Source organism: Chiloscyllium plagiosum, unplaced genomic scaffold (genome assembly GCF_037043375.1).
Source record: "Chiloscyllium plagiosum isolate Xiang-an unplaced genomic scaffold, Cpla_swu_hap1 HiC_scaffold_15, whole genome shotgun sequence".
In the NCBI taxonomy this organism is placed as follows: Eukaryota; Metazoa; Chordata; class Chondrichthyes; order Orectolobiformes; family Hemiscylliidae; genus Chiloscyllium; species Chiloscyllium plagiosum.
The window spans coordinates 16,600,920-16,623,410 of NW_028270153.1; the positions used below are offsets into that span (position 1 = coordinate 16,600,920).

General features: G+C 43.0%; 1 protein-coding gene across 1 annotated transcript; it reads left to right on the top strand.

Moving 5' to 3' along the window:
* Positions 1-3,572: 3,572 nt before the first annotated feature.
* Positions 3,573-22,208, top strand: sack1d (scaffolding CK1 anchoring protein D). Its single transcript, XM_043710728.2, has 4 exons — positions 3,573-4,586; positions 13,623-13,790; positions 17,672-17,796; positions 18,413-22,208. The coding sequence occupies exons 1-4, from the start codon at positions 4,113-4,115 to the stop codon at positions 19,413-19,415; spliced, it is 1,770 nt and encodes a 589-aa protein (XP_043566663.2). The 5' UTR covers positions 3,573-4,112; the 3' UTR covers positions 19,416-22,208.
* The last annotated feature ends 283 nt before the right edge of the window (positions 22,209-22,491 follow it).

The window sequence follows — 22,491 nt, forward strand, 5'->3', positions numbered from 1 at the left end:
AGGTATCTGAATCCCTCCATGCACCATCTCTGTAGCCACATGTTCAACTGCTCTCTCCCTATTCCTCACCTCACGAACACCTGGCACAGGGTAACAAACCAGAGACAACAACGCTGTTTGATCTAGCTCTAAGAATGCCCCTAGCTCCCTGAATTTCTGCCTTACATCCCCATCGCTTTTCTTACCTATGTTGGTGGTGCTTATGTGGACCATGACTTGGGTCTTCTCCCACTCCCCCTTAAGGATCCCCAAAACACAATCCGAGACATCATAGACCCTGGCACCTGGGAGGCAACACACCAACTGTGAGTCTCTCTCGTTCCCACAGAATCTTCTATCTGTCCCCTTAACTATGGAGTCCCCAATGACTAATGCTCTACTCCTCGCCCACTTCCCATCTGAGCGACAGGGACAGACTCTGTGCCTGAGACCTGTACCCCATGTCTTACGCTGGTAAGTCATCCCACCAACAGTATCCAAAATGGTCTACTTGTTATACAGGAATGGCCACGGGTGATCCCTGCACTGACTGCTTCTTACCCCTTCTAACAGTCACCCAAGTATCTTCATTTGTTGGAGTAGCTACCTCCCGGTAGCTTTTATTTATAACTATTTCTGCCTCCAGAATGATCCTGAGTTCATCCAGTTCCCTAACCCTGTCTTCAAGGAGCTGGAGTTGGTTGCACTTCGTGCAGGCGTTCTCAGCTGGGACACTAACGGTGTCCCTCACCTCAAACATGAATTGAAAAAGAGAACTGACCAGGGATTAATACAATCTGCAGTGTATTGGTTATTCCAGGATTGAAAATGTGTTGCTGGAAAAGCGCAGCAGGTCAGGCAGCATCCAAGGAACAGGAGAATCGACGTTTCGGGCATAAGCCCTTCTTCAGGAATGAGGAAAGTGTGTCCAGCAGGCTAAGATAAAAGGTAGGGAGGAGGGACTTGGGGGAGGGGTGTTGGAAATGCGATAGGTGGAGGGAGGTCAAGGTGAGGGTGATAGGCCGGAGTGGGGATGGGGGCGGAGAGGTCAGGAAGAAGATTGCAAGTTAGGAAGGCGGTGCTGAGTTCGAGGGATTTGACTAAGACAAGGTGGGGGGAGGGGAAATGAGGAAACTGGAGAAATCTGAGTTCATCCCTTGTGGTTGAAGGGTTCCTAGGCAGAAGATGAGGCGTTCTTCCTCCAACCATCGTGTTGCTATGGTCTGGCAATGGAGGAGTCCAAGGACCTGCATGTCCTTGGTGGAGTGGGAGGGGGATTTGAAGTGTTGAGCCACAGGGTGGTTGGGTTGGTTGGTCCGAGTGTCCCAGACGTGTTCTCTGAAACGTTCTGCAAGTAGGCGGCCTGTCTCCCCCAATATACAGGAGGCCACATCGGGTGCAGCGGATGCAATAAATGATGTTTGTGGAGGTGCAGGTGAATTTGTGGCAGATATGGAAGGATCCCTTGGGGCCTTGGAGGGAAGTAAGGGGGGAGGTGTGGGTGCAAGTTTTGCATTTCTTGCAGTTGCAGGGGAAGGTGCCACCTTATTCTGGTATTGCCCGATCTGCTGAGGAGGTTTCATCACACGTCCAAAACCCCACCTCCAACACTTTTACAATTGGCTTATTGTCCAGAAGTAGTGACCCTCAACAGCTAATTGGAGAGTGAATAGATTTTCTGAACCAATTGGATTCATCTTAACTGAGTGTTTCACCCCACCTATCCTTATCACCAATTTACAGCGAATAAACTTGAGGGCGAGTTTGGGGTTGCATTGGAGGTATCTCTACTTCTAAGCCAGGGTTCAAGATCCACCTGCTCTAAAAGGTTTTGATTAGATTACATTACATTGCAGTGTGGAAACAGGCCTTTCGGCCCAACAAGTCCACACCGACCCGCCAAAGCGCAACCCACCCATACCCCTACATTTACTCTTTACCTAACACTACGGGCAATTTAGTATGGCCAATTCACCTGACCTGCACATCTTTGGACTGTGGGAGGAAACCGGAGCACCCGGAGGAAACCCACGCAGACACGGGGAGAACGTGCAAACTCCACACAGTCAGTCGCCAGAGTTGGGAATTGAACCCGGGTCTCTGGCGCTGTGAGGCAGCAGTGCTAACCACTGTGCCACTGTGCCGCCCACTAAGGTGTGTCTGAGCAGGTTATTTTTTTAAAAAATCCCTACCTCTGGCCTACTTCACATCCTCCCAGCCATGGAGGAGTCATGACGTGCAGCTTTTTAAAAAAAACTTAAGTGATTGTGTACCTATTCAAAGAAAATAAATAATAAGTTTTATTTAAAGTCACTATGGGTTTTAACCAAAAGATAATTTTTAATCCCTGGCCAATGTTATTAACATCAGTTTTATAAACAAAAACTGAAACTGCAGGAAAAGCTCAGCAGATCTGAAAGCATGCTGAGCTTTACCAATAATTACTGCTTTTGTTTCTGACTTACAACATCCGCAGTCCTTTCGGTTTTTGTTCAGTGTTCCTATAAAGTAATACAAGATTAAAATACTGCTGTAAAATCTGAAATCAGAACAAAAATTAACTCAGCGTGCCAGCCAGTAACTGTGGAGAGAAGCAGAGGTAACCATAAAATAGAGGAGCAGAAATAGGCTATTCGGCCCATCCAATTTTCTCTGCCATTCTATGAGATCAAACTAATAATCCTCAAAAGTTACAACGATGCTGAAAGTTTGAAACCAAAACAGAAATTGGATAAATTAGCAGGCCTAGCGGTATCTGTGGAGGAACAAAAGAGCAGAGTTAATCTTTCCAGCCCAGTGCTCCTTCTTCAGAACTGATAATCTTCAAATCCACTTTCCCGCCTTTTCCCCATTACCTTGTTCCCACTCCTGATTAAAGAAAAATCTCTCAGCCTTGAATATACTTAATGAGTCAGCCTCAACAAACCCCTATATTAAAGAATTCCACTCCATAACCCTCAGAGAGAAAAAAAATCCTCATTTTTGGGGCGGCACGGTGGCACAGTGGTTAGCACTGCTGCCTCACAGCACCAGAGACCCGGGTTCAATTCCCGCCTCAGGCGACTGACTGTGTGGAGTTTGCACATTCTCCCCGTGTCTGCGTGGGTTTCCTCCGGATACTCCGGTTTCCTCCCACAGTCCAAAGATGTGCAGGTCAGGTGAATTGGCCATGCTAAATTGCCCGTAGTGTTAGGTGAAGAGGGGAATGGGTCTGGGTGGGTTGCGCTTCGGCGGGTCGGTGTGGACTTGTTGGGCCGAAGGGCCTGTTTCCACACTGTAATCTAATCTAATTTCTATTTTAAATGTGCGCCCCTTTATTCTGAGATTATGTCCCTCTTGACCTGAACTCCAGGCTGGCGACTCCGCACTAAATATTGCAATTGGAGTTAAACTCTAAAAGGGCTGGTACTTGTCCACGTTTTTATGTCTCGGACTGGATCAGCTACGAAAGCATAAATTTAAAATAGACTGTCAGTCAGTGGGCGGAAAAATCCCAGCTGTTTTTGGATGAATTTAAACCAGCAGCCAATCGCGGTGGGGCTGTTGTCAGAATCCGTTAAAGAGTAAAAGGGAGAGTGCTGAACTAACAGTGGGTGGGAGGCGCAGCCGGGAAACTGGTTAGACGGCTCTCGCTGTAACCAATCGCTTCTCGTCGGCTGTGGGTTTGAATTGTCTGTCGGTGAGTTTCAATTGTGGAATGGAAGACAAGCAGCGAGCGAAGGAATGTGGCTGCTTTTGTTAAAGAAAAAGTATATTAGGACCCCTGCCTCTTCAAACCAGCAGAAGACCCCCGTATCTGTGTGTGCAAACCAGAAGACCCCCGTATCTGTGTGTGCAAACCAGCAGAAGACCCCCGTTTCTGTGTGTGTACACCAGCAGAAGACTACCCTATAGCTGTGTGTGCAAACCAGCAGAAGACCCCCGTTTCTGTGTGTGTACACCAGCAGAAGACTACCCTATAGCTGTGTGTGCAAACCAGCAGAAGACTCTCCGTATGTGTGTGTGCAAACCAGCAGAAGAGTCCCCGTTTCTGTGTGTGTACACCAGCAGAAGACTCCCTGTCTCCGGAGTGAAAGGGGACGCTGATAGCAGACTCTGGGTCTGAAGTCTCCAGCCTGAGGTGGACCGTGACCATGAATGATTCCCAATGCCTGGATGACCTGCCGATCGTTTCCAGGTGGTGCGGTGCCCCCAGGCAGGAGCTGGGACTACGGGAGTTTTACAGCGAGACCCAGCGCCTGGCTTTGGAAGAGCTGATCGCCGGCGGCGAGGGGGCTTACAGCGCCTTCCTGAAGAGGGAGAGAGCACAGGGCTTCCTGTCGGCCGATGAGATCTCCAGCATCCTGCAGTCCACCATCAGCCCCCCTGGGCTGGAGAGTCAGACACTGGAGCAGTCCTTCACTGGGTCCAATGACCTCTCCTCGGGGACCTACTTCCCCGATGCCTCGGACACTGAGGTGCCTGTTCTGGACATTGGGTGGCCAGACTATCCGAGCAACTGGTACCGGGGGGTGACCCAGGTGGAGGTCTATTTCCAGCCCAGCTATGGGGAGCTCATCTACAGCTGCAAGGAGGCGATACGGAAGCTCATCAGAAAGGCAGAGAAGGTATTGGAATGGGGGCATATGATTAATCTGGTATATTCCCCAACCCCTTCCCCCTGTACAGAATTTGTTTCATTTTGGACCTTTCATTTCAATCTAGAATCTTTCGTACGTCGAAGCTTTAATCTACGTTATATACTGAAGATGGAAACTTTTTTTTAAAATATAGAGCTACATTTAAGAGACTTGATCTAGCCAGTGGAAGGAAAGGTTGACAGGAGACAGCCAGTGGTGTTGGTGGAATGCATAGAGTCACTTTCAGCTCTTTACTTGGTCCACATTAGTCAGCAGGGCCTGGGTGTAAAAGCCACTATTTCAGGCACAGAATGAAGTTCAAGCTCTCCAGTGCTGGAATGATTATGATCTCTTGTTTTTGCCCACTCCAGCCAGGGTGTGATTCTGGACCAGGGAACAATCCCCCACCATTTTCTCAAAGGTTTAGGTAATGCACTTTGTAATCCTGAATTTTCATACTCTGGAGAAATAGGTTCAAATCCCACCATGGCAACTGGGGCAATTCAAATTGAATGTCTAAATCTGAGAATATGAAATAATGTCTAATATAACAGTGGCCATCCAGTGTTGTAAAAACCTTTCTTGCTCAGGAATGAATCTGCCATCTTTGCCTATTTTGGCCAACACGCATCATGGCTGGCTCTGAAATGGGTCAGCAAGCCCTTCGCTTCAAGGGGAATTTATGATCCGTAAATAATACAAACCTTCATAATGGGTCCTGCATCCCCTTCAAAGATTAAAGGGGAAAAAAAATTCCAAGACAATTAAAGCTAAATACCAGGAATAGCTCAGGCATAGTCTGAGAATTAGGGCCAGACAGTTCAGGAGAGATGGTAGAAAGCACTTCCACACACACTGTGTTAGAGGTTTGGAATTCTATTCCACAAATGGCAGTGGATGCTGGATGCATTGTTAACTTTAAATCTAAGATAAATATGTTTTTGGTAAGCAAAGGGATATGGGCTAAAGACATCATATGCAGTTTGGCCAGACATCAGCCATGATCTCATTGAATGCTGGAATGAGAATGGCCTACCCCTGTTCCTTTGTTCTGATGAGGGGTGGCACAGTGGCTCAGCAGTTAGCAATGGTGCCAGGGACCCGGGTTCAATTCCAGCCTTGGTTGACTGTCAGTGCGGAGTTTGCACGTTCTCTCCATGTCTGCGTGGCTTTCTGGGTGCTCCAGTTTCCTGCATATTCCAAAGATGTGCGGTTAGGTGGATTGGCATGCTAAATTGCCCCAGTATCCCCAGGGATGTACAGGCTAGGTGGATTAGCCGTGGGAAATACAGGGTTACAGGGATAGTGTCATAGAGATGCACAGCATGGAAACGGCCCCTTCGGTCCAACCCGTCCATGCCGACTAGATATCCCAACCCAATCTAGTCCCACCTGCCAGCACCCATCCATATCCCTTTAAACCCTTCCTATTCATATACCCATCCAAATGCCTTTTAAATGTTGCAATTGTACTAGCCCCCACCACTTCCTCTGGCAATCCCTTCCACACATGCACCACCCTCTGCGTGAAAATGTTGCCCCATAAGTCTCTCTTGTATCTTTCCCCTCTCATCCTAAACCTACACCCTCTAGTTATGGACTCCCCCACTTCAGGGAAAAGACCATGCCTATTAACCTATCCATGCCCCTCCATGATTTTATAAACCTCTATAAGGTCACCCCTCAGTCTCCAACGCTCCAGGGAAAACAGCCCTAGCCTATTCAACCTCTCCCTATAGCTCAACTCCTCCAATCCTGACAGCATCCTTGTAAATGTTTTCTGAACCCTTTCAAGTTTCACAACATCTTTCCGATAGGAAGGAGACCAGAACTACACACAATATTCCAAAAGTGGCCTAACCAATGTCCTGTACAGCTGCAACATGACCTCCCAACATCTGCACTCATTGGATCAGTGTTTACTGTGGAAAAGGACATAGATGTAGAATGTAGGGAACTAGATGGTGGCATCTTGAAAAATGTCCATATTACAGAGGTGGAAGTGCTGGATGCCTTGAAATGCATAAAAGTGGCTAAATGCCCAGGACCTGATCATGTGTACCCTCAAACTCTGTGGGAAACAAGGAAAGTAATTGCTGGGCCTCTTGCTGAGATATTTGTATCATCGATAGTCACAGGTGAGGTGCTAGAAGACTGGAAGTTGGCTAACCTGGTGCCGCTGTTTAAGAAGGGTAGTAAGCACAAGCCAGGGAACTATAGGCCAGTGAGCCTGAGGTCAGTGGTGGGCAAGTTATTGGAGGGAATCCTGAGGGACAGGATGTACACGTATTTGGAAAGGCAAGGACTGATTGGGGATAGTCAACATGGCTTTGTGCGTGGGAAATCATGTCTCTCAAATTTGATTGTTACTTCCTCAAAAAACTGAGGATTGATGAGGGCAGAGCAGGAGATGTGATCTATATGGACTTCAGTAAGATGTTCGACAAGCTTCCCCATGAGAGACTGGTTAGCAAGGTTAGATCTCATGAAATACAGGGAGAACTAGCCATTTGGATACAGAACCTGCTCAAAGGTAGAAGACAGGGTGGTGGTGGAGGGTTGTTCAGACTGGAGGCCGGTGACCAGTGGAGTGCCACAAGGATCGGTGCTGAGTCCATTACTTTTTGTCATTTTATATAAATGATTTAGATGTGAGCTTAAACTTAGTTAGTAAGTTTGCAGATGACATAAAAATTGGAGATGTAGTGGACAATGAAGAAAGTTACCTCTGATTACAACGGGATCAGATGAGCCAGTCGGTTGAGTAGTGGCAAATGGTGTTTAATTTAGATAAATGCAAGGTGCTTCGTTTTGGGAAAACCAATCTGAGCAGGAGTTATCCACTTAATGGTAAGGTCCCATGGTGTGTTGCTGAACAGAGAGATCTTGGAGTGCAGCTTCATAGCTCCTTGAAAGTAGAGTCGTAGGTAGATAAGCTAATGAAGAAGGTGTTTGGTATGCTTTCCTTTATTGGTCAGAGTATTGGGATAGAGGTGTGTCTGGTGGGATGCTCTTTTGAAGGGTTGCTGTGGACTCATGGGCCGAATGGCCTGTTTCCAGTTTGTAGGGATTCTACTTTTTTAAAAAAGTTTTACACTGAATAGCATTCCAAGAGGTGCAGAATTAATCCTGAAATTTCAGAAGAGAAATATTTGGAAAATATGTGTATTGTTAATAGTGAATGTGAGGAATTTTAATTGATGGAGCTAGAGCTGTTGTGGTTGGTAAATTCGTATATTGGTTTTATAATGAGACAAGTAACCTACTCATACCAATCTGTTCTGTCAGTTTTGTGACAAATTTGTGCTAACGTAGCTCCGATACTGTGATACCCTTGTCCTGCGAATGAATAATATTTAAAAAAAACTATCATCTGGGCATTTGGACATGGTAAGATTGCAGTTAAAACATGTTAAGTCAATGAAAGGCTGATTTGCTATTCTGTGTCCTGATTAATAGATGACCCTCTTATGGCGCAATGGTAATGTTCCGTCCCCTGGACTAGGAGGCCAGCTTCTAGTCCCACGCTCCAAAAGTGTGCAATAATATCTCTGAACAGGTTGATTAGAAAAATAGGTTAATTGCCCAACAGATCCTGCTGTGCACAATAAGGTCAGAACTTCTTTAGTATAAATTTTGCAGGTGACGCAGAAGCTATTGTTCATTTAGTCATCTAACACCTGTAGTGGAAGCAGATATGGCTCCTGTTTCTTATTCAGTGTCTGCTTTGGTTGTTTTTCTAAACAGTGAGTTCTTATGAACCAAGCTGATGTCAGATATTTAAATGTTATTTGCATGATTTTAAAACTGTGAAGTTAGTTATTCTGTGCCTCAGGCAAAATGTGTGGAGACAGAGATTTTCTGCAAAAAAAAAAGTGCAAAATACTAAAGATGCTGGAAATCAAAAGCAAAAGCAGAAAATGCTGGAAGCAGATGATGACACGTTACATAGTGCCTTTTAGAGCAAATAAGCAAGTTACCTATTGGTAGCCCCCTCACCTCTGAGTCAAAGAGCTGAGAGTTCAAACCCAGGCCCAGAAACATGAGCACAAAGTCTATGGTGATATGCTCCGGGCAATACCAAGGGAGGACTGGATATGCAGGAAGTGCCTTCTAACACAGCTGCCCCTTTGAGTGGACAAGGTCCCAAGGCATATTCTAAGAATAGCTAGATGAGTCTTCCCTAATATCCTGGTCAATATCTGTGCCTCAAACAAAACCAGAGATATACAACATGGAAACAGACTCTTTGGTCCGACTCCTCCATGCTGACCCGATATCCTAAATTAATCGAATTACATTTCGCCCATATCCCTCTTAAACTTTTCGTATTCATATACCCATCCAAATGACTGTTAAGTGTTGTAATTGTACCAGATTCACCACTTCCCCGGCAGCTCATTCCATATACGCACCAATCTCTGGGTGAAAAAGTTGCCCCATAGGTCCCTTTTAAATCTTTCCCTTTTAAAAGTTATGTCACTTTTGGAATACTGTGTTAAATTCTGGTCTTCCAACTATAGGAAAAATGTCGTCAAATCTGAACGGGTTCAGAAAAGATTTACGAGGATGTTGCAAGTGTTGGAGAGTTTGAGCTATAGTGGAATAGGCTGGGGCTGTATTCCCTGGAGCAGAGTCTGAGGGGGTGATCTTATAGAGGTTTATAAAATCTTGATGTATGGATAGGATGAATAGTCAAGGTCTTTTCCCCAGGCTAGGGGAGTCTAAAACTACAGGGCATACATGTCAGGTGAAGGGGAAAGAGTTTTCCATGATGCAGGATACTCTTAACTATGAAAGTAGGTAATTAGCTTGTTTGACTGAGTCAAATGTCTTGTCTTTAAAATTTTCATATTTGTTTTCAAATCACTGCATGGATTTACCCCCCTCTTTGTCTCTGTCACCTCTTACAGCCCCACAACCCTCCAAGATGTTTGTGCTCTTTTAGCCTTTTGTACATTCCCAATTAACCTCCAATGCTTAGGCTCCAAGCTCAGGCATCCCTCTCCACACATGTCTGCCTCTGTATCTTGCTTTCTTCCTTTTAAGATGCCCCTATAAAACCTACCCATTCAGTCAAGCTTTTGATCATCTGACCTGATATCTTTTTGTGGCTCATGTCATAATTCTGTTTTATAATGCCTCTTGGGATGTTTCCCTATATTGAAGACACTTTTTATATAAATTTTAAAGAACTTTTGGACATCCTGAAGTCATGAAAGGAATGTGGAAATGGCATTACATTCATTCTTTAGCATGAACAGAATCCTGTATGATGCTATAAAACAATCTTGATTCAAACTGCTCTAGAAGGTAAATTGACCCACTAAAGTGAATGGAAGGAGTGGAAATGCTAGCTGACTTGATGGCAGTAACAGGACAAAAAGCACATTGCCCTTAAGTTCCAATTACTGGAATCTGCTATTGTTGCCATGGAGATAGCAAGGTTGATCGTAATAAATAAGGAACATAGTGTTTGGGTGTGTGTGGTACAGAGGTGATTCTGTCTGTGGGAATACATAATAGTGCAGTGATTCACTCTTGTGTAATAGATGCGCTAACGTATAAAGAGCAAAGCTTATAAGGTTTCCGTCATGTGAGCCTTCAAGATTGGATTTCTGCTCTCTCCAAACCCACTGTAAAATATCAATGTACACATTGATCAGCTGCCTTAGAGAAATGGTGTACAATAACCTCAGGCTGGAATATCAAATTATTAACTTCCTTGGCTCTCTCCTGTACCTACACCATTAACAGTAGGGACAAGAGTTGGTTGTTCGGCGCATTGAACCTGATCCAACATTCAATAGGATCATGGCTGATTCCACGTTCCTCACACCCATTTTCTTACCCTCGCCTCATAACCCTTGATTCTCCAATGGCACATGTGACAATAAACTAATTCAATTCAATTCAATGAAGTAGATAAAGCACATGCTGCCATCTGTTTCCATTGCTAGTTTCTCCTGGAACAAGCTGTCACCAGTGTTACAGCTGGAGTTGAATCACTCCAGATCGAGTAAACTGTCAAGGAGACATTTTTCCCCTGCCTCTTGCCATCCGCCATTGGCAGACCATTAGGATTAATATTGGCCACGTTATTCATGCACTTTCTTTCGCCACCAAATCCTAGTGTGGAACTTGAATCTAGAGCTGCTAGCTCACAGCCAGTGCCACAAGAGCTCCCCATGTGGTTCTTTTAGGAAGGTGTTTTCCCACTAGTTCATTGGATATAAGAATTACTGGCAAATTGCCTTTGAGAAGGGGATGGCGAACAATGGTTCGGAATACTGCAGTGAGTCATTCAACTCCTCATCCCTTTGACGTATCACCACCATTTACAAGGCATAAAGTAGAATGAAATATTATCTCTTGCTTCAATGAATTTGTTTCCAACAACATTCAAGAAGCTCAAACATTGGGATAAAGCAACCTGTTTGGCAACACATCTAACACCTTCAACATTCACTCCTTCTATCACTGATGGTCAATAGCAGCATGTGTACCATCTTCACTGCAGCAACTCAGAGGCTCCTTCCAAATGTGTGATTTCTGCCACCTGAAACAAAGTCCTTCCATGGGTGGGATGCAGCAATACCACCATCTGCAAGTTCCACTCCAAGCCATTCATTGTCCAGACCTAGAACTGTATCACTGTTTTAAAATCTTGTTTTTGAAAGCTTGGGACTTTTTTTTTTAGAAACCCCTGCCAACACTGTGTAGCTGGAACTACACCTTGAGGAGTGCAGCAGTTCACAAGATGAAAAACCACACTGTTCTTAGGAGTAGCTGGAGCTGGGTAATTAAATGCTGGCCCAGTCAACAATGCCCTCATCCAATAATTGATGTCTTTTAAACTATAAAGTACTGCAGTCTGTGATGTTGAGGACTAAATACCAGGATTTTGATCCAATAAGAATTATGTGTAACTTGGAAGGGAACTTGGTACGGTCTGATGCTCATTTACACTTATTGTCCTTCACGATGGTGGAGGTTGTGGATTAGGAAATTGCTGCAGAAGAAGCTTTGAATTGCTGTAGCGCATCTTGGAGATTAATTCGCTGCTGGTGGTGGACAGAATGAATTCAAAGTGTAGTGCATTCAAATCAACTTTTCATTATGCAAGGCATTACTGCATTCACAATAGAACTCCACTGGCAGAAGTGGGAAGCAAAGGCTGATGGGTGAAAAAGAACAAATCCGTGTACTTACTCGATGGTATGAAGTTAAATACACTGGATGTCCAAAGAGACTTATGGGTTCAACTGCATGGATCTTTTAAAATACCACAAAATAGGTGCAGAAAATAATCAAAGTTGAAACTTTATTGCTGGAACAGCACAGCAGGTCAGGCAGCATCCAGGGAACAGGAGATTCGACGTTTCGGGCACAGGCCCTTCTTCAGCATCTGCAGACCTCACTTTCTCCCCGCAGAAAATAATCAAGGCTTCTAATGAAACACCAGCTTTTATTATCAGAGGACTATAGTATAAAGATGCAGAAGTTATGCTGCAGTTATACAAAATCCTGGTGAGACCCCACATGGAGTACTGTGAACTGATTTGGGTACTACACCTTGGGAGGGATATTTAGGCCTTGGAGTAAAATATGTTTACAAGATCGATAACTTAACCCCCAAAGTCCAGGAGTTATGAGGAGGCCTGTCTTCTTTAGAATTTACAAGTTTAAAAGGTGACCTGATTGAAGCCTTCAGGATATTAACGGAAAAAGATAGTTTATCATTATCTATTCTCTCTTTTCCTGTGGGGATTCAGGAACTAGGGGACATAATCTAGCAATTAAGGCCAGACCATTCAGAAGAGATGATATAAACCACTTCTATACTCAAGCATGGTAGAGGTTTGGAGCGCTCTTCTACAAATATTAGTGGATGCTGGATCAGTTGTTAACTTTTAAATAAACAAAGGCATTAAGGGATATGGGCCAAAGGCCACAGGGATATGGAGTTGAGCCACAGATCAGCCATGAGACGTTGCTGAACAATGGAGCCCCTTTATGAAGGTGCTTTGTAAGTGCAAGCCCAACTATCCTTTGTATGAATGAACTGTTTATATTTTGGCTTGAGCTGGTACTCATCCATTCATAGAGTCATAGAATTCACTCTAAATAAATTCCCAACCTAGAATGAATGACCTCCTCCTCTACTCTGACCTGTTGATTACAGGCCAGGTAAGTGATGACCTCCACCCTCTGTACATCAGTTAGCTATGTGCTGGCTTGGGTTTAGCACTTCCGCACCAAGGCCTAAGTTAGCTCAATATGAGTTAAGCCATCACCTTCTAATGGCCCACACAGTGAATAAGGTCTGAGTTTTCTCTTATCTTATGAAGGCTGAATGAGTTATGGCCTCTTTCTTAAAATATTATTTAAAAGATTGCACTCTTCAGACAACTGGGGTCAAACAAATAAGAGATGATCAGAGTTTCGCTATCTGATCACTGTCTTTTTTTTTTTTCCCCTCCTTTGCAATAGTTTTTATTACACTTGCATAGTTTACAACCACATCTGTGTCCTGAGGGTGGCAAGTCATGTTGTAAGTCCAGGGAAGAAGAATGCACTGCTTCATTCGGACCTTTTGAGTCTTTCTGGGGAGTGTGCTGGCTGGCAGAAAATATATCTTGTGTTTTATCAGCTAACGTTTAGCAGTGGTTCAAATTCTGAAACCTTTACTTGAATGAGGTAGCCTGTAGTATCCATGATAAATTATACAGGAGAGAAGACTTCAGTAGTGATGTGCTGTGATGGTTCTTGCAGTAAATGCTACTGAAATCACCTTTCCTGCAGTCCCAGTTGCTACTCTCCCTATAAGGTAATGTGATGCACTTCTGGGCAATGTCAAACCTATTCTAGAGGAGTTATGACTGTGGTTGGAATGGGCTTGGCTATTTCTGATTGCAAAAGTACATCTCCTTTATCTGTCTTCCACCCTCCCAAGCTAAACTCCGTACAAAAATTTGAAATATTAAATTCTAATATTGTCTTCCTCTTCTTTGGTCCTTTTAGGTTATTGCCCTGGTAATGGACACCTTCACCGATATCGACATTCTCAAGGACCTCCATGAGGCTTGCCGGAGGAGACGTGTCCCCGTTTACATCCTGCTCGATCAATCCGGCCTCCCACTCTTTCAGAAAATGTGTCGGGATGCTGGTGTCCAGGTGGAGGAGGAGAGGGTAAGTCTCTGTTTAAATGGAGATGGTATAGGATGCCACCTTTGTCAGAAAACATAGCCACTGTGCATCGAGAGCATGTGCAGGACTTCAAAAGGTTCAGGGCAAAGAGGAAAAGATGGGGAGATTTTTGAGAATCGTGGTTTTGTGCACCAAAGAATTATTATACTGTACATTTTCTACCAAAGCCCAGAGATGGAGAGGAATTAGACCAGAAACTGAACTGGACCAGTCACGTAAATAGCATGGCTAGTACAGCTGGCCAAAGGCTAGAAATTCTGAGGTAACTAACACATCTCCTGATTCCCTGAAGCCTGTTCATCATCTTCATGGCCCAAATCAGTGTGTGTGATGGAAAGTTTCCCACTTTCCTTGATATATCCAAGATTCTTTAATGCTTCAGAATAAAGCAGCCTGCTTGAACAGCATTGCAGCAACATGCCAAGGGTTCACTGATACGACATTCCAATTCCAGGGCAAAGGCAGTGGGTGTATGGAAACACCGTCATCAGCATGGGCCCCTCCCAGCCACACACCATCTTGACTTAGCTATGTAAGAAATAGGAACAGAATGGGGCCATTTGGACCCTCCAGCCTGCTGTGCCATTCAATAGGATCCTCTATCCCTCTTCCTTCACTGACATTTAGATCAAAGTCCTGGAACTCCCTCCCTAATGGCACTCTGTAAGCACAACATGGACTGCAATAATTTTAGACATCAACTCACCACCACCATAAGATAGCTTGGGAATGGGCAATAAATGTTAGTTTTGTCCACACAGTTCACATCCCATAAATAAATTTCCAAAAATTTGTGGTCCTATGATAATTCCTCATGAATTGGCAAAGGATTGACTTTTCACTGTGGTCATTATGACAAGTACGAATTGGAGACTGTAAAGCTTTTGTTGTTTGTCTATTATGGTTTTTTTTAGATTACATTACAGATTACATTAGATTACATTACAGTGTGGAAACAGGCCCTTCGGCCCAACAAGTCCACACTGACCCGCCGAAGCGAAACCCACCCATACCCCTACATTTATCCCTTATCTAAGACTACGGGCAATTTAGTATGGCCAATTCACCTGGCCCGGCACATCTTTGGACTGTGGGAGGAAACCGGAGCACCCGGAGGAAACCCACGCAGACACTGGGAGAACGTGCAAACTCCACACAGTCAGTCGCCTGAGGCGGGAATTGAACCCGAGTCTCTAGCGCTGAGGCAGCAGTGCTAACCACTGTGCCACCGTGCCGCCCACAAAGCAGCTCTTTTCTTTTCTAACCACTGCTATTTTACAGTCTGTCTAACTGATTTGATTGTTTTCCATTTGCATCCATACAAATCCTGCTTTCAGTTGCCTCCAATTGCTTGCTGCTTTGAAAAATTAACTTATTCTTTTCACGTCCTCTCCTGACATTATTTAAGATTGTGGCGTGTTGGAAGAATGAGCACAAAACCTGATTCTCCCACAGACCAATGCAATACCAATGTGCTGTGCCTTCTGCTCTGAAGAAGAGTCACGGAACTCGAAACATTAACACTGCTTTCTCCCTACAGGTGCTGCCAGACCTGCTGAGTTTCGCCAGCAAATTCCTTTTTGTTTTGTTACTGTGTCTCTGTCTTCAATTTCAGCCGTCCACAGAAAAATCAAACTTGCTTAAAACTTTAGATTTTTTTATTTAATTAAAACAGAAACCACCAAAAATACTCAGTGACTTAGGGGATGGTAGCCATGATGTGGAGGTGCTGGTGTTGGACTGGGGTGGACAAAGTTTAAAAATCACACAACACCAGGTTATAGTCCAACAGCTTTATTTGCAAGCTCTAGCTTTCGGAGTGCTGCTTCTTCATCTAAGCTTGTACTTCCAAATAAGCCTCTTTCAACTATAACCTGTTGATGTGTGATTTTTTTTTTTTAAATAAAGGGGATGAGAAGGTTCACATTTTCAAATTAATGACTTGCTGCCAGAATTGGGGGAAAAATTAATGATGTCATAGGTTTTAAGCAAATGGGAGGGATGGGAATGGATTTGCAAAAAAGCAAAAGGAAAGGTCTGTGATAGATGGGAAGAGATTTAAATAGCAAAAAAAGGTTGTGGTGCAATCGAAGGCAGTGGTAATGGGACAAGTAAAGAAACAAAAGTTGGCCGGAGGTGGTGTGAATGGCAGAATGGAGAAGAGCTACTGTCTTGAAACAAAAACAAGAGAGGAGAAAAAGATAAACGTGAAAAAAGGATGGGGAGGGAAAGATGGGACAGAGGTTGCAATATGAAATTGTTGATCAAAATGTTGAGATCAAAAGCCTGATGCAGGACACCAAGGAGAGAGTGGGAACCAGTTATGGGATTGAACCTTGGAGTCAAGTTTATGGAATGCATAAAGATGATCTACAAAGTGAACTCCCTACAATGGAGGAGATGGTATTGTGAGCAGCAAGTACAGTATACTGAACTGAGAGAAATACAAGTTATTGTCAGAGAAAATGGGGCGATGCCAGTGGCTCAGTGGTTAAAACTACTGCCTCACAGTGCCAGGGACCCAGCTTTGATTCCAGCCTGTGTGGAGTTTCCACAGTCTCCCCGTGTCTGTGTGGTTTCCTCCGGGTGCTCCGGTTTCCTCCATAGTCCAAAGATGTACAGGTCAGGTGAATTGGCCATCGTGTTCAGGGATGTGTAGGCTAGGTACATTAGTCAGGGGTAAATATAGAATAATGAGGTAGGGGAATGTGTCTGGGTGGGATACTGTTCGGAGGGTTGGTGTGAGCCTGTTGCCAAAAGGCCTGCTTCCATACTGTAGAGATTCTATGAATTTGTAGGGGTTGCATACCCAGGGCAAATTCCACCAACTGGGCCCTTGTCTTGAGATCAATCATACTGTACAGTTGCATCTTGTCCCAGCTCCCAAAGCTCTCTCGCTTTTCCTTCTATTCTGTTAATGACTCATAAAGCTCCTTCAACAGCAAAAACAAAGCAATGGAGAAACCCAGCAGGTCTGGCACCATCAAAAAGCAGAGTTAACATTTCGAGTCCAATGACTCTTCTTCAAAACTGGATCGTAAAACTCCTTTGTGGTAATGATGCCTTGCAACTTCCGCACTGAACCAAAAACAAAACACAAGATGCCACCCTCACCTATTCAAGGTGACTCCTCCCCTTGATTTCCAGTTTTTACCAATGCTGAGAGCCCCAGCTTGGGGCCTGAGGTTGTCACCCTGATTTTTCCTTACCCTACCCTAGGGGCTGTTCTAGTCATTGCTTCCTGTAGAAGGATTGTTTTAGGGCTTGGAAGGTGAAAGGCCAAGTGAAGTTGGAAGTGGGGGAGGTGGTGAGGAAGGTGACTTGTGGAATGTTCCAGCTATAGCAGATGGAATAATACCTTCAGGTTTCAGAAAGAGGAGGGGAAGGGAAGACACCTTTTTGGTGATGTCATGCTGGAGGTGGAAAATAGCGACCCATTGTGTAGATAGTCTTGTGGGATTCAAAGCTGCATCCTAACCGGAGTCTGGGAGGAGGGTGAGGGCTGAGAGTTGAAGTGTGGGAATCGGGACAGATCCATTTAATATCCTTTCAACTATGATAAGGGCAAGTCCTCAGCTAAGGAAAGAAGGAATATTCAAAATGTTAGTCATGTGTTATTATAGATGTGCAGCAAAATCTGAGATGTTATTTGATTATGCTTAGGAGGAGAAACAGACTATCTTACCATTCCCAAATCCAAGCATCAAGGTCTAACGATAGTGGCCTGTTGTTCTCTGGCTCATGTCCAGCATGGCTCTGTACACAGTCTCTTAACCAATGCGATGGGGATATATCACAAAACTGTCTCTGTGGTTTGCTCATTTTGGCCTGGTATCAAATGCATTTGTTTCCTTTCCTTGCAGAAGATGAGAGTCCGCACAATAACGGGATGCACTTATTGCACAAGAACAGGAGCTAAGGTTATCGGCAGAGTTCATGAAAAATTCATGTTAATTGATTGTGATAAAGTAGCCACAGGCTCTTACAGGTGAAAATTAAATGTTATTTTTATTTTATTCTCTGTATAGTTTGCAGTCAGTCAAATAGCTAGTTCTGTTCTACTTTAGTTCCTTTTTATATTATTGTCTGATTAGCCTCCCAAAGCTGTTTAATGGGTGAGGGTGATGAAAGAAAGATTCTAGGAATGCTCTTTGTCTGGAAGTGAGTGTGAGTGATAGATATTCTACACCCATATCTGCTGCTCGCTCTCTTTAGGTTTACTTCTCTAATGCAAGATTTTTTTTTTACTCATTCATAAAATATTATGTATAACTAAGTTGGTCATCTGACTGCAACATTGAATGCCACAACTGACTTTCTGTTTCTTGAAATGGGAAGCAGGAAGTCGGGTTTGGATGTCTTCAGTGTGTATGATTCAATGTTAGTTAAGAGTAACCACTTGGAAGGGTCACCCAACAGCCAGTGGTATGAGCCTCAAAGAGTCACCTGCTCCTGGGCTAGATTTGGGACAGAGGAGCTGGAATTGCTTTGGAAGTTGTTGCTTAGTTTAAGGTTATTCTGCAACCAGTCCTTGGAACAATCATTGTAACTTGTATAATCAGTGTTTGTCTTTTTCTGACCTTGCTGTTGTTTTCCTTCTGCAGTTTTACTTGGACTGATGGGAAGCTGAATCGCAGTAATTTGACTGTGCTCTCAGGACAGTTGTCTGAGTTTTACGATGAGGAGTTCCGAATCCTGTATGCCCAGTCACAGCCAATACCAACCCAGTCAGCAGATTTCAGAAATTGTGCCATCTATGAAGAGATTGCAGCAAAGAGGTTGGTGTCTAGACAGCCCACTGCCAGCAATGCCGTCAACAGACAAATAGTGCCATGTTCTCCATTAAAGTGTAAACACGAGGTTGTGGACCAAACAGCTGAGAAAAAGCCATGCTCACAAACATCTGTTGGCTCAGCAGAAAGCCATGTGTCAGAAACATCTACTCTCAGTGACAAAGCCCCTCATAGAACCAAGGATGTGAAGAGTGTTTCTATACAGACTGACCTGGAGGTACAGCCAGGGACTGTCATGCACAACACTTCCACACAAACCTGTATTGTGCTGAAGGATGTGGAAACCCAAACTGCACTCCTGTCAAAATCGAGCTCCACTCAGACCTACACTTGTACCAGAATTGGTGCACAGGCTGAAACTTTCACTGCTCCTGCTCCATTGTCCGTCACTGAGCAGTCAGATACAGATGGATGTCCAGCCATTGGAAAGTCAACTGACACTCCCGATCAGCCTCCTCCCTCCCCAACAGAGTCCAGCGATGGTTCAAGTCGTTCTTCATCTTCCGCAACCTCTGAAGGTCAGCAGTGTCATAATTCTGCCAGCTATCATCACGCAGGTTTCCACAGCACCAACTCCACACTGAGGAACTGCTTCCAGAAACTCACCAAAGAACGCCAGTTCCATTACATCACCATTCGCTCCAAACTGGACAGCATGGTTGCCATTCTCTCGAGGAGTCGACACTTGAACAAGTTCCATAGCCACGAGCTGGACCAGTATAATGTGAGAGGTAGCAGAGAGTTAATGAGCAGGAATAGAGTTTTGGGATTCAGGGAGGTATCTGCATTGGCTTCGTTGGCACTGCGTAACTAAACATTATTTCAATTCGCATCTGATTGATTTTTCACCATGTTGTGTGTGGATTATTTAGTGATTGATCAAACTTTGGTAGTCTTTAGCCAAGTTTTAACATCAGTAACCAGGATTTCTTTTTTAAAAAAGGATTTGTGATTCTATAGAATGTTCAGTTATCAAGTCAAACTATGATTTTTGTTCTTACTAGCATTGCCTTGTATGAAAGAGGATGACTATTTCCACAGGTGACACTTTGAGCCCTCTAAAATAAAAGTTGTCAATATTTTTTGAATAAACTACCTTTTGTCACTGTACTTCAGGTGTTGCTCAGTGGGTAGCAGTATAACCTCTGAGTCCTGATTCAAGTCTCACTCAAGTCCTGAGTACAAAGTTTAGGATGATACTTTAATTCAATACTAAGGGAGCATTGACTTAGTAACCTGCTAGTTAATGGATGAGTTATTAAAATGATGTCCTGTCTGCCCTCTTGGGTGGATGCAGAAGTTGTTGTACAATGAGTTAAAAGCATCGAGGTCATGAAGATGTATAAATGCAAGCCTTTCTTTCCTTCTGAATCTACAGTACCTTGTTAGTATTTTGATTTTCACAAATTATGGGTGTGATAAACGAGGACTGAAAAGTGACAATGTTAAAATATGAACAGAGAAGCAATCCTAAGCGCCAGTGATGGTAGATGCAGCAAGCTGAAAAGAAATTGGATTCATTCTGAGTTGGTTGTAAATTCAAATTTTGTATTTAAGGTGGTTCATTCTTAAAAAATAAAAAAAAACCTGTAAAGCTTAATATAAAACATGCATGTGAAAATATTCAATGCGTTCTCTCATTTGCAATTGAAGATGACAGTTTTGATATTTAACTCTTCTCTTGTAGCTTGATGTACTGAAGTGGACCATATTGGTTGACTTTCCAATTTTTAAAGGAGAGGAATTTTCTTTAGTCACCACAACTGCATTTAGTTCCTAAATTCAGAAACGTATGTACGTACGTAATTCCTCCAGTAGGAACCAGACGGTGCTTCATAGATTATGTACAATAAAATGACATGTTCATATCTCTCCATGTAGAATTTAGTGAAGGGAACTGGCCATTTGGTCCAACTGGCGTATGCTAGTGTGTGGCTCGTGAGTCTCCTTACACATTACTTCTGAACCTATTACGATATCCAGCAAATGTAGCACCTAGTTTTCCCTTGAATGACCTGTGCTATTTGCTTCAGCCAGTCTATGAAGTAGGTTCCACATTTTCATCACTGAATAAAGAAGTTTTTTTATTGGATTTGTTGTTGACCATCTCATTTATAACCCTTTGCTTTCAACAATCCCACTAATGGAAATGCCTTTACCCTAACTTGCCCAATGTTTCTAATCAAATGCTCTTAACATTTTTTCACTTATTGTGAATTTTATGTGCAAGTCATGGGAAAATTAGGTTTTGGACACTTATTTCCAGTATCTGGTTGGGTAAAGGCTGAAATCCCAGTTAACATCAGGAACAAAACTGGATATGGCTTTTAGAAAGCAATGGAAGAATTGCTATCCCATTTTCAAATTCCTGTTTGGATATTATATAACCTGCTAGACTGCCCCAGTCACACAATACAATCCTAACTTCTGCACTGTGAGAGAGATGTTTTATTTTGTCTCATGTCAACAATTCTGTAATTTCTTCTAAGTTGAAATAACAGTTCATGTGAATATATAGAAGATCATTTTGTACATAGCCACGGGAAATGCCTTGAAGTGCCTTAACTTTTCATTAGCAGGTCCTTACTAATGAACTCTGAAAGAATGCTGGTGTCAAATTAGCTGCATGAGCTAGAAATTCCTGTCAAATTGTTCTGGCTCAGCATCTACTAGTGATGGACTCAATCTTTTTTAAAAACATATTCTCAGTAACATTAAAAATGTAGCAATATTGATCAATGGGAACGTAATGTTCAGAGAGTTTGAAGCATGATTTGTAATGCCTTACATTTAAAGTAGCCCCGAATCGGTGCATAATTCAAGCTGTCAAAGTAACCACAACAGATTGTTGCCCAATTGCCATGTAATCTACTCCTAGCAATATCATTTAAGGGGTTTGCTTATAAATAGTATAAAACTGAGAGTGCCCATAGTACCTTCCCTAATGTTTTAAACTTGTATGTCAATTTCTCACACATTTAAATTGGATTGATGATGTAAACTTTATATCCATTTAATTTGGTGGCTGGGATATCTGATGGTATTTGTATGTTTGTTTATTGACTATTAGCTTTCTGTATTGTCTTTTTAAATGTATATCCTTATGCTGTAAAATTAAAGAATTGGTCTAAGTTCACTGCCACTCTGGGCTCCCAGACTGAATCTGTCCCTTGGCTTTTCAAATGATTGAATGAAATCCTTCATTTTGAGGATTGTTGCTATGGGAAAATTATAGAAATGGTGTTAATATTTGATCTACAGAGATTTGCAGCATCTATCTGCAGGTTGCAAGACTGGCTATTGTGGAATGCAATAAAAGATTTTTTTAAAAAATACTGATGACATTTTTAATTCTGAAGTGTGTTTAAATGGTGTACAGTACATCTTGTTTTTAATTAGTAACTCTGAAGCTGAGAATTATTTCTCATGATTTCAGAATTCTGAAGCCAAAGAATATGCCACATAGCAATTGCTATGTTTTTTTATTTCCATTTATATTAATGTACTTGAAAGTGGTGGATCAAGTAACCATAGAAATTGCCATACAGGCATGTTGTTAATAAAAAAAAACTTTACAGAAAAAGTATCACTTGTAGTTTTTAATTCCTTTCTGTGATGTGAAATGCACTGAGAGTTAAGAATGAGAAACTGTTTTCATCACTAGAAAGCATGGAGTTTGTTGTGAGAAACATCAAATAGCTACAATACTATAAGTAATTCTTCTGGTAATTGGAGTAAAAAGATATTTGTAATTCATGTATTCTGTGTTCTTACATACATGGATTCCATGATATAACATGCTTAAATATTTTTGATGCATTCAGGCTTGAATCTCTCAAAATGATGTTTAGTGAACCAAACTGTGTAATTGATATTCTGTCGAGACACAA

What these genes read in the sequence shown, in the direction of transcription:
- sack1d (XM_043710728.2), top strand. Translation starts at nt 4,113, where the DNA reads ATGAATGATTCCCAATGCCTGGATGACCTGCCGATCGTTTCCAGGTGG. An exon ending in TCCAGGTGGAGGAGGAGAGG is followed by an intron (nt 13,791 to 17,671) that starts GTAAGTCTCTGT and finishes CTTTCCTTGCAG; the next exon opens with AAGATGAGAGTCCGCACAAT. An exon ending in GTAGCCACAGGCTCTTACAG is followed by an intron (nt 17,797 to 18,412) that starts GTGAAAATTAAA and finishes TTCCTTCTGCAG; the next exon opens with TTTTACTTGGACTGATGGGA.